This window comes from Fulmarus glacialis, unplaced genomic scaffold (assembly GCF_000690835.1).
Source record: "Fulmarus glacialis isolate BGI_N327 unplaced genomic scaffold, ASM69083v1 scaffold19253, whole genome shotgun sequence".
NCBI lineage: Eukaryota > Metazoa > Chordata > Aves > Procellariiformes > Procellariidae > Fulmarus > Fulmarus glacialis.
In genome coordinates this window covers 2,018-13,147 of record NW_009205203.1, presented here as the reverse complement: position 1 = coordinate 13,147, position 11,130 = coordinate 2,018, and the positions used below count along the sequence as shown (strand labels likewise).

The 11,130-nt window shown below is 43.7% G+C and overlaps 1 protein-coding gene across 1 annotated transcript in view; it reads right to left on the bottom strand.

Annotated features, from left to right (window-relative positions):
* HHIPL1 (HHIP-like 1) overlaps positions 1–8,627 on the bottom strand; it is a gene marked incomplete at both ends in the record, with an annotated part of 15,482 nt that extends 6,855 nt beyond the window's left edge. The window contains 5 exons of the mRNA XM_009575321.1: positions 1,537–1,682; positions 2,542–2,668; positions 4,626–4,954; positions 5,529–5,672; positions 7,981–8,627. Of these exons, the coding sequence (XP_009573616.1) occupies positions 1,537–1,682; positions 2,542–2,668; positions 4,626–4,954; positions 5,529–5,672; positions 7,981–8,627 (1,393 nt within the window). The remainder of the gene's footprint in view (positions 1–1,536; positions 1,683–2,541; positions 2,669–4,625; positions 4,955–5,528; positions 5,673–7,980) is intronic.
* Positions 8,628–11,130: the final 2,503 nt, after the last annotated feature.

The window sequence follows — 11,130 nt, the reverse complement described above, 5'->3', positions numbered from 1 at the left end:
GAAAGAGATCCTTCTCACCACAGCACTGCAAAACAGCTCTACCTTCCATGAACATTAACCATTAAAGAAAATGGATTTTAACTCCAAAAAAGATAAAATACCAAAGTCAAACTTTTGAGCTAATACTTAATTTGGATGATTTGCATTTACAAGTAACTAGCGATAGGACGAGAGGAAATGGCCTCAAGTTGCACCAGGGGAGGTTTAGACTGGACATTAGGAAAAATTTCTTTACTGAAAGAGTGGTCAGGCCTTGGAACAGGCTGCCCAGGGAAGTGGTGGAGTCACCATCCCTGGAAGTATTTAAAAGACGTGTAGATGAGGCGCTTAGTGGGTTTGGTTTAGTGGGTATGGTAGTGTTGGGTTGACGGTTGGACTCGATGATCTTAGAGGTCTTTTCCAACCTTAATGATTCTATGATTCTATGATTCTACATGATAAAATTTGCATTTATATGATATGCAATGCATGTTGCATTTGTGCAACATCCACACCTGACATAATCTGCAGGAAAACCAGAAATTTAAAAATTGGGGCATTCTGGAAGCAGGTGCTTGTGACCAAAAGCCAGGACCTCCCCACAACGGGGCAGAACACAAACTCCTGCATTGCCGAGTTGCACACAAGGCTACTTAGCAAGGGTCACCTCTCCCTGTCCCCAGCAGGAGCTGCATGCTCTGCCTGCCCCGCCGCAGGGCTGGGCAATTAACCATATCCTTGTACAAACAAAGGTAGCGACCACCAGCTTTCAACCCAGGTCTCTTTATTTCCTCCTTTTCACATTGCAGCAGTTCCCTCCTAGAAAGCAAAATGTCTCCAGTCTTAAAAACACAGCTATGCAAAGCTCCACTGAGACTACATCCTTCAGTCCTACGCAAGGCAAAATCCCAGCTGGCACTAATAAAATATGGACTTAAGCAGCAGTGAAGCTGATGCCTCACTCCAGACGTAACATAGGGCTTTCATTTTGCTTCACGTCAAGAGGTACAAATATTCCAGGCCAGGGTGAGCAGGTTCATAATTACTGTTCATTACATCTGCTTCCCTGTATCCATTAATAATGCCAACAGCCTTCTTGACTAGCCAAGAGCATAGATTTACTCTCACTTGCGTATCAGCTTCTTAGCCTCTCAGGGCCTGCACTCCCCATGGCATGGCACCATGAAGAATGAGGTTTCTTCTCTAATTGTATTTGCCTTCTGCTGTTCCCCATCCCTCCAGACCAGAGGTGTGCGGGCAGCAGCACACCCAGACTCAGTCTTGCAGGGAACTGCCTCTCCAATTCCCCCTGCAGCCACCGTGTGGCACGCTGGCCGCTAGAGGAGGTGCCTCAAAATTAGGACTCTGACTTTGGTTTGATATTTGGGAGATGCTGGGAATCTCATCCACCAGCATTTTAAAGATTGACAGACTCATGCTCTGCCTCTCCACCACCCACTGCCTCCCAGGAGCCCTCTCTGACCCCTTCTCTGGTGTTTTAATCCAAAGAGAAACCACAAGCATGCCATTCAGTGCCATATAAAGTTAAAAGATTACCTGCTTCATCTTCAGCAAAAGAGATGATGTATTGGTAATAGTTATTGATAAGCCCAGGGAACATGCATGTTTGTCCCGTCCCCATGCAGATTTCACTGTACTGCCAGTCCCCGGTAGCATGATCCTCCTTCAAAGACATCAGGCGTCTGCAAGGCAAAAAAGCACTTGCACCAAGCAATCAAGAAGATGATTTATGAACATTAATCAGGACACCTGAAAGGATATTTAAAGCTTCCTACCTGCATTAGCTACTATAGGAAGTGTAGCTCCTCCAAGAAAGGAAAGATTGTTAATATTAAACCACATATATTATACACCCCTGCAACACCTTGTCTTTCAGGGTCAGCACAAGCACAAGAAAAAATTATATGGGAGGGTTTAAGAGATGTCAGACTGGGGGGACCTTGCCAGAGATGCGTAGCACTTGGCTTCATCGCAGCTCTGTGGCCCCTCTCTCCGGCGCCCAGGACCCGTGCCTCAGCCAGGGCAGGCGGCGCGGGGGCTGCGTGCGAGAGGCCTGGGAGATGCAGATACAGCAAAGGCAGAGGAGGTGGGGGGAAAACAAACCAGTCTCATGCCTGCCTCATCACAGGTTTGCAGCAGACTCACTGCTGGACAATATTATTTTTTTCTTTCAATATCTTCAGTGTCTGGAAACATTGCATGAGAGGTTTTTTTTTTTAGGATGCATTGAAACGCTTTTTTACACCACTCCCAGGACTTTAAATGAACATCATATCATTGCCCCTTTATTTGTACTGGCACAATGTGACTCAGCAACATCGACAGCTGCTGTAATTTCCTGCACAGCACCATGGACTAAAGGTTATATAAAACATGCCACGTGGGCCCTCTGTAACGAGCAGTCAGGCTTTGCCCAGTGCCTGCAACCAGCAAGTAGCAGCATACCCTCCGTGCTTATACTGCACGAGCACTCGCAGGCAGGCGTAGTATTGTGGAGGACTTTGGCTGGGGGTATAGTGAGTATCTGAAGTATTTACTTACCCACTCATGAAATCACCAAATATGTACAGGCCATTCAAGTTTGGAGACTCGCAACCCCGATAGACATAGCCTCCTGTAACGGATTTCCCCATTTTGTGTGGATATGCGTAAATTGGAAGCACATCATCTGTAGGGGAGAAAAGATCTGTGACTTGCCTTTTTTCATCCATGATGCAGAACAGCTGTTTATCTAGATAGTTCTGAGACTAGCACGATACGATCTGGTTCATCTGAGCACCTTAATTAAATGAAGTGCCAATGGAGTCATATTTAGTTTGATTTTCACCTTTTCAGAACATGATCGATAGCCCTGTCTAGCTGGCTGTGCTAACCAAGGACAAGCTAGCTCAGCAAGACTGGTTGCTGTTTCACTCGCAATATAAGCTGAATCCCTGATAAGCCTGAGTGCTCTCTATTACCCAGACACCTCACCGTCCTCCCGAGTCCTTCTTCTCCTGCTACAACCCAGCTATGGTGGTGCCGCTTCTGGCCCATTTCTACACAGCCTGGCTGGTTTTGCTATGAATTTGCAGGTTACTCTTAGAGTCACTGCACCCATGAAGGAGATGTTTGCTCAATGCAGCTTTGTTTTGGTGGTGAAAGGGGAAAAAGAGATGGGTAACTCCAGACTGCAGGCACTGATGAAAACATACGTCATATGTCAGGGCGAATAGCTTCTGTTTCTCTGAGACAGGGAAGCTTAACCTGAAAGGGGCATCAAATATTTATGGTATGGCACAGGGAAAATGTAGTACTGGCATATTCATTGTAAAATGTAAGTTAAAACACCAGACAGAGGCAAAATAAAGGAGGATGCCTTGATTTTGAGGGTCTCCATTGGATGCTTCTTCCCCTTTCTTTCGAAACTCCTGGGTTACAGGTATCTCCTCGTGGCACCCACCCCTCTTCGTCCTCACAGCCTTTCCCCCTGCCCACATAGCAGACGCCTCAAGTAGCAAACCCAGCAGCTCCACCAGTGGGGAACTTGCACCAGGGGCATTTCATCTAAAGCAAGTGTTTTCTACACTGCAGCTGCACTTATCATTTTAAAGGGGCTGTGACATTTCACTGTTCTAACGAAAGAGTCTCTAAAGGCATCAGAAATTGTTCCAAATCCCCAGAGACCTCGGTAAAGTGCTTGCCGTGAACGCTCACACAGGCGCTGTCACACAAGAGAGCACTAAACGGGCTCTCTGACAACTGCTTCAGCAAAGGGACTGCAAAAAATCTGCTCCCTGCTCTTGAAATTTTTATAAAAAACACTTAATCATTACCACTGTACTTGTAGCTAAGTTAATATAAAGAAGGAAGTTAAACTAAGTTAATAAAAGGAAGGAAGTTAAACACCACCACATAGCACATAGAAGAGGAAAAAAATCTGAATCTTAGCTAGCGCAAATCAGTGCCAGCCCACTGCCCCCCTGGATCTCTGGGGAGATGCTCCAGCACAAGATGTGGTCCACATCTGACCTTGCAACACAATCCACTATGACTTCACACATGCACCAGAATTTAGCAGCCAGCAAATACCCTGAATCCAGGTTTGGAAAGTAAAAAAAAAAAAAAAAAATTAAGGTTTTCCTTTTTGGCGTAGCTAAAATAAATAAAAATACAGTGTCATTCAGTTACCTGCAAAGCAGGCAGTCTGCATACTGGTTAGCCAGCTTACACAATATGTTTCTTTCTTTTTTTTAAATAAGTACACTATTTTTGAGTTATGGAGAAAAATACAATTCCTCCAAATTTTTCTTGCTTCTTCAGGAAAGCTTATTTTATGTGGAAAAGATGAAATTGTCCCCCTAAATCACAGAATCACCAAGCAATTTGACTAACAACACAGCTCACCTAGAAAAACAACAGCTAGCATGTTTCATTTTCCTCCTAACTCAAAAATGGTAACATTTGGACTTTCAATACTTATCCCCAAGTCAGCTCCCTTCTAGACTCAGACTGCATAGATTTACATCTCAGAAATGTGTGTTTTCCACCAAGCAGCCAGGATTTGAAGGCAGGAATTAAAAATGACGGCACTGAAAACTGCACGGTGTGAGACATAGGTAATTTAGAGAGAACATCTATTTTACCTATTGAAGAATTGGAGCAAAGTTTTTTATCGTAGCAGCTGAACCCTTCTCTCGCCCTCCAGCCGTAATTTTTCCCTTTCTCGACGATGTCAATTTCTTCGTATTTATTCTGCCCCACATCTCCACAGAAGAGCCGCCCTTTCCCTTCCTTGGTGTGAGGTTCGCCCCTGTCGAAAGAGCAGCGCCACATATTTCTCACTCCGTACGCATAGATTTCGGGGCGAGCCTTAGGGTCGTTGAGAAATGGGTTGTCGGGAGGGATTCGGTACAGAGGCCCGCGGTCGTTGTTGTTCACATCGATCCGCAGCACTTTGCCCAGCAGGGTTGATCTGTATTCGGAGAAGAAAGGGGAAAAAAAAAAAAAAGAAATAAAACTAGACCTCGGTTAAACATACCTTCTCACTCAGAGATGGGTTTTTGGAAAGTCTAGGGTTTGATTCTTTCTGGTTTGGAAAAGACAAGCCTTTAAATATCTCTGAAAAAACAACCATTTCAAGACCATTTCATTTGTCCCAGGCCACTGAACAGCCTTCAGGTGGCACTGACTTCCCAGGACCCACTGCCCCACGGACGCACGCTCATGGCTTGGAGCTGCCGCAGGGTTGGCTCCGCGCTTCCCATTTCACGGATCCCCCCCACTTGCAGAAAACTGGGCTCCGAGCAGAGAGCTGGAAGGCCCAGCGAGCTATCGCTGCTCACAGGGAAAAAAGACACACCTCGATAACCTCCCCTAAGGAAACTGGAGTTACACAGTGTAACTGTGCACAAGCACCAGCGCAGGAGTTAGGTAAAAAGTAAACCCACGACAGAAAATCCCCCCCGGTCTACCTCCACAGTTTCTCTCCTCAACCCAAGGGTGACAGGAGGGACACACGGCACACACAAGATTTTAGGGGCTCTCACTTGTTCTGGGCGTTTCCAAAGGTCCCAAAAGGATCCCCTGCCATGCCTCCATCTCCAGTAAATATATAGAGATACCCATCATCTCCAAAGAGCAGCTCTCCTCCATTATGGTTGGAAGCAGGTTCTTCTATTTCCAGGATTATCCTAACCGAAAACAGGGAGGAGGCATTACCTACTGCACAAGCCCTAAGCAAAGGGCAGAGCAACATCACTCCAACGTTGCTCTTGACACATGGAAACAGTTACAGATCAGTTCTGATGCAAATTCCTCCATATCCACGTTACTGAATTTTACGTGGGCATAACTGATTTTCTAACCTTAAGTAATTCCAACATATCTTCCAGATTACAGAAACACCAAATTGTGTAATAGGAAAATCTGGGAAATCACATGACAGAATATACTTTTAATTAATTATACTTTTCCTCTGATTCTTCCTTCCTCCTTGTTAAACTTCTTTTTTTTTCTTTTTTTTTTTTTAAGAAAAGGCATCTCAGCTTAAATCTGATTGTAAACTGCAAGAGAAAGGACTCCAGTCCATCTGTGCATCTGTACAGCAGCATTTGGCACAATCCTGACAGGCGTTTTCAAGACGAACCTAAAACTTTTCAAACATTAAGTAATTGTTAAATTCTTAAAGAGAGAAGAATCCTTAAATGATAATTACATACACGGGACTTTAGGAGCTTAAAGAGTGGTTAAAAAGCAGCCCCACCAACAAATTAACATTTTGACAAAGGTTATTCAAAGCAGTACCAACAACCTTTGCCTTCATTTTAAAACCTAACTCTCTCTTACTTTAATCTGTTTATTTTATGCACCTGGCATCCCTTTTGTAGTAAGAAAAGGGTGACATACATAAAAGTATAACTTTATAGAAAGGTAAAGCCACAAATACATGCAGTGGAGGTTCCCAGGTGTAATAACTTTTACTCCAGCTTCTAAAAATGTCCAGATTTCATGCTGACAGTGCCTCTTTAATAGCTGCAAAACCAAATGATAATAATCACTTATACCACCTCATTTTTAGCGAGTTTTTTTCCCTTCTGACAGTACTGGTAGTTTGTGATCAGACTGTAAATTGTGGGAAGGAACCCAATAATATGTAATTATTCTGTCACCTGCTGCTAAACATCACCACTTCTGAGATAAGGAAACTGTGCAGGAGCGCACGGACTCCAGCCAGCAGCAGGAGCGAGGGAGGATCCTGTATGGACACAAAGGTGAATCCTCCTCAACCAAAGAAGATGGAAGAAAACAAAACACATTGAGAAAAAATCTGCAGGCAAACAGACATACGCCTTCCTGCTAAGGCAATGCACGCCATGTGTCGGCCGAAGCTGCCTCTTGGGCAGCATCTCAGGATGAAGTCAGTGGGAGCCGTGCCTACACAAGCACAACAGGACCACAATTTTGTTTTCTTAAGCTTTCGCCGTACTAACCATCAGCTAAATAAGCACAGAAAATGTTACAAATGTAGAGCCTGAGGATTTTTAAACAAGACAGCTCAAGGGCCTTGACATCTGCAGGTTTAAGCTCCTGAGTTGCTTTCCGGACGACCATGTTTAAATTCCCCTTACCCGTCATCTACAGTGCTGCTTACACTGAATTGCTGTCATTGCTTTACAAACCAGCATCCCCTTCCTATCATTAGGCTACGTGCATTTTTGAGCTAGAATCATCCACTGCTGAGTATTTGGAAAGCCCTAATATAACCCATGTAACAAAGCAAAAATCTTAACATTAATAATATTCAAGGGTCTCTTAAAACAGTGGTTCTGTTACGTGGTTCTGCACCAGGTTATAAATCTATAGACTGTCTCCACAAACAAACCTCTAATTATCTGTGCATGTTAATGTGGATCAACTGCAGGATCAGACTCAAACAAATGAGATTTCCAATGAAAATGCACTCAGTAATAGCACAGTGGTTTGCATTTTATTTAATTTGATATTAAATTTGTAATATCACAGGGTTGAGCTGTCATTCAGGTAAAGAAATATGGGGCCAAATCCATCTTCGGTCCAGTATCACTAAGTTTGTTTATACTGATTTTGGAACCTTTGGCTTCAGAATGAATTTCACTCATGCTTTGCAGAAGTCTATTTTAAAGGGTAATAATTACAATACGAAAAAAAACCCAACCAAAAACCAAACCCCAAAATACTAACTGTAAATCATGTTTAATCAGTGTTCAGTTAAAGATTCTGACATACCAGAACTGAGAAATTTAAATGTTTTATCCCTGAGCACTTGCAGTTCATCCACAGAGAACAGGCATATCCTCTGTCTCAGTAAGCTAGACATGGACTTGGACTAACTTGCTACCACACTGGAATACAAGAACAATATTAAGCTAAATAAGTCTCATTCCTTAACAGCCTTTAAAAATGCACAAGCTGCCCTCTGAGATCTTAAATACATTTGCCAGAGAAACATGTGTACAATACCTTTCAGAACCATGGTCCAAAGCATTCATGTCAGCAGAAGAAATTCTGAACTCACTGATTCGGATTCTCTCTTCATAACGAACTTCAACTGAATAGTAGACATACACTTTACCATTAAATTTGAATTTAGGATGGAAGACAATACCTAGAAAACCTCTCTCGTCTCCTTCCCAAGGTGAGGTAAGTACGGCTTCGCTGATGTTCAGAAATGGCTTTTCAAGCCTGGATCGATCGGGGAGGTAGGTCCACACCAGGCCAACCTGCTCCGCAATGAAGAACCTGTGGGTGCCATCGTTGGCGTGCACCATCGCAACGGGATTGCGCAGCCCGTTGGCGACCTCAACAAGGCAGAGCTGGAGACAGCCCTCTGCGTCGGCGGTCACTAACCCCAGGTTTTGGTTAAGATTCTGGTTAGCCAACAGGTGTGGAAAACAGTAGTCTGTGTCCTCCAAGGACAGGTAGCGGCAGAATTTTGCCATGTTGTTCTCCAGTGCAATTAACTCTTGGTCTGCAGAGAGATAGCGAAAAATGGAGCGGCATTTTTGCCACACTTCCAGGCAATAGTCTTGGCAAAGTCCTGGTATCGTCCGCACAGGGGTGGAGGGATCTTCGGCGTCGTACAAGTGAGCTGCATATGGAGAGCATTCCTAGAGGGAGAGAGAAAAAGCCTCAAGCCATTCTTGGACCAAATTTGAAACAGCTGAGCAGCAATACTAATTGGAGAAATTTCACCTTAATTACAACATATGTTGTGGTTTATTCTGAAGATATATTAACAGAGGAAAAGGGGGTTTATCTCAGCATTCACGGAAATGATCTTCAATGTTCCTGGTAAAAGCTGGCTTCCTCATGCTGTTATTCATTTATTCCAGCCATAGCACTAACTCAAGAAAACCAGCAATGACACATATCTTGCTACCTCTCCCTAGTAGACTGTACTGGGGAAAAAGAGACTTTTCTGTCTTGGATGCTCTTGCTTTATCTATGAAATAATGAGCAGATTCACCACAGCACAGCAGCAAAACCAATGAGTTAGCTGAGAAGATTGAGGTCCTGCATCTCCAGGCTGAGGAGGGAATGGGAAAGGTTGGCGGGGCCAAAGCCTGCGACTTCCATACCTCATCATCTGACAATCCAGGCTCGCACCACAAACACAGACATGATCTACGTGTGTGGGACGGAGCAGGATGAGAAAGTGTAGGAGGAGGGAAGGAGGACACCCATCCTTTGTACTGCACAGTGCACCCAGCCCTGGAGTGCTATCACTACATACACCACCCTTGCTCAGGTCCAGCTGCCTTTGCTGGTGGATCTTTGCCTACAGACACTTTATATACCTGACTAGAAGAGGTGAAACGTCTCTCATGATCAAGACATTGGTCACCAAGTTCTGCAGGGGATGCTCAGGCTACAGGATTTCAGACAGTGAGCACCAAATGACCATAACTGGAAATCTACCTAAGGACTGAATCAAGTTCATTGTATTCTCCACTACGAGAACTCCGACAGGCACATTTTCCGTATGTAAAAAGGAATCTGCAATCCAGTAAAACTGTCTGTAAATTACAAACTGACCAAAGTGACTCAGTTCTGCTTTGCAAGGGCTTTTCCTTGTAATAAGCACAGTATTTTCCAGTTGTAATGCATCTTCCTGACAAACATCTCAAAAGTGCTCTCCAAATAACGTAACATGACTCAGTGGAGGCTCAGTTGTTTTCACAGGGTAGATAATTAACTGAGGCAAGAAAGGTAGGAAAAGAAATTTTCCTTCTTGAATAAATTCTGCATTTTTTAATTCCTAGATGGCATTTCTTCCAAGCAAAACCAGCTTAGTTAAAAAAAACATACATAGGGAGCTGTTTCTAAATCTATAGGGAGCTATTTCTTAATGCAGATTACAGCACTATTCAATAGCTGAAAAGACATAACATCCAAGATACTGAAGTATTCAAATTAGCTGATAAGTACACACAATATTTAATTTTTATTTTATTTTCCATTACATACCATAATAAACTGAAAGGCCATATAACAGATCATTAGTGCACAATAAGCTTTCCTCCTGGAATGTCAAGCCATTCATTGCAAAATGAAGGTTATTATGCCTTCAAATGAGCAGCAATTAATGTGGTAAAAAGGAGATTGCGTGTGACACAAAACAGTGAAATTACAGGGGCAGATTGGGTAACGGCAGTCAGCTCGGTTACACGAGGTGTGCCAGGGACAGAGCATTTGCCGATGCAGTCGTTATGACTGAAAATTTGGCCTCAGCAAACAAATTGAAACAAGACAGAAAGGGAACATGAAGGCAGGGCTGGTGGGAGCTCAGTCTGTTGCTGCCTACGGAGGTTTCACATTCAAAGAGAGGAAGGTCACTGCTTGAGAACTGAAAGCCTCCTTCGAAGTAAGCAGTGATCTTAGGCATTATAAAGCAATGTCCTGGCTTCAGCATTGGAATTAAAAATAGCACAGAGGTATGGTTTCCCTGTCCCTTTGCCGCTGCGGGCCGTTCACCCCAGCCTCAGGTGTGTTTGAACAGCAGACAACGTTGTGGATGACTTCTTCACTCCTTACCACGTTCCTGGTGGCATACGGCTATTTACAGCGGCATTACGCTGACAGTGATGTTCAGAGATCTATCACTAGCCAGAGAGTACCCAAACATGTGTCTAGGGTATTTTCCAGCCACATTTGGAATATCTTCCTAATTTTATTCCACAAGAGATGGAGCCTGACTCCTGATCCTGAATTTCTCTGCTTCTGAAGCAAATGTTGTTGTCCTTCACCCTTCATGTCATCTCGTCACATTCACTAACTCAAAACACCAAGAAACTCTACACTCGGTCACAGCCCAGCATCACTAATAGATCTAAATTCTCATTTCCAAATGACGTGGTCTGTTCATTCATTTAAAACTATTATGTGGTCCAAAGACCAAGGAAACTAATGGGAAGATGATCAGTAACTTGAGTAGGGCTGGAACAAGCTCGCACTATGAAAATAACTCATCAGAAAATAAAACAAGTGACATTAAGACAAGTTAGCCAAATCCATCCTGTTCCAGAAATTCAGAGGCAGCTATTTATCTGAGGAATTGCAACAGTCTGAATTTGGACGAACACCCACATTTACGGCTGCTATCAGCCTGGA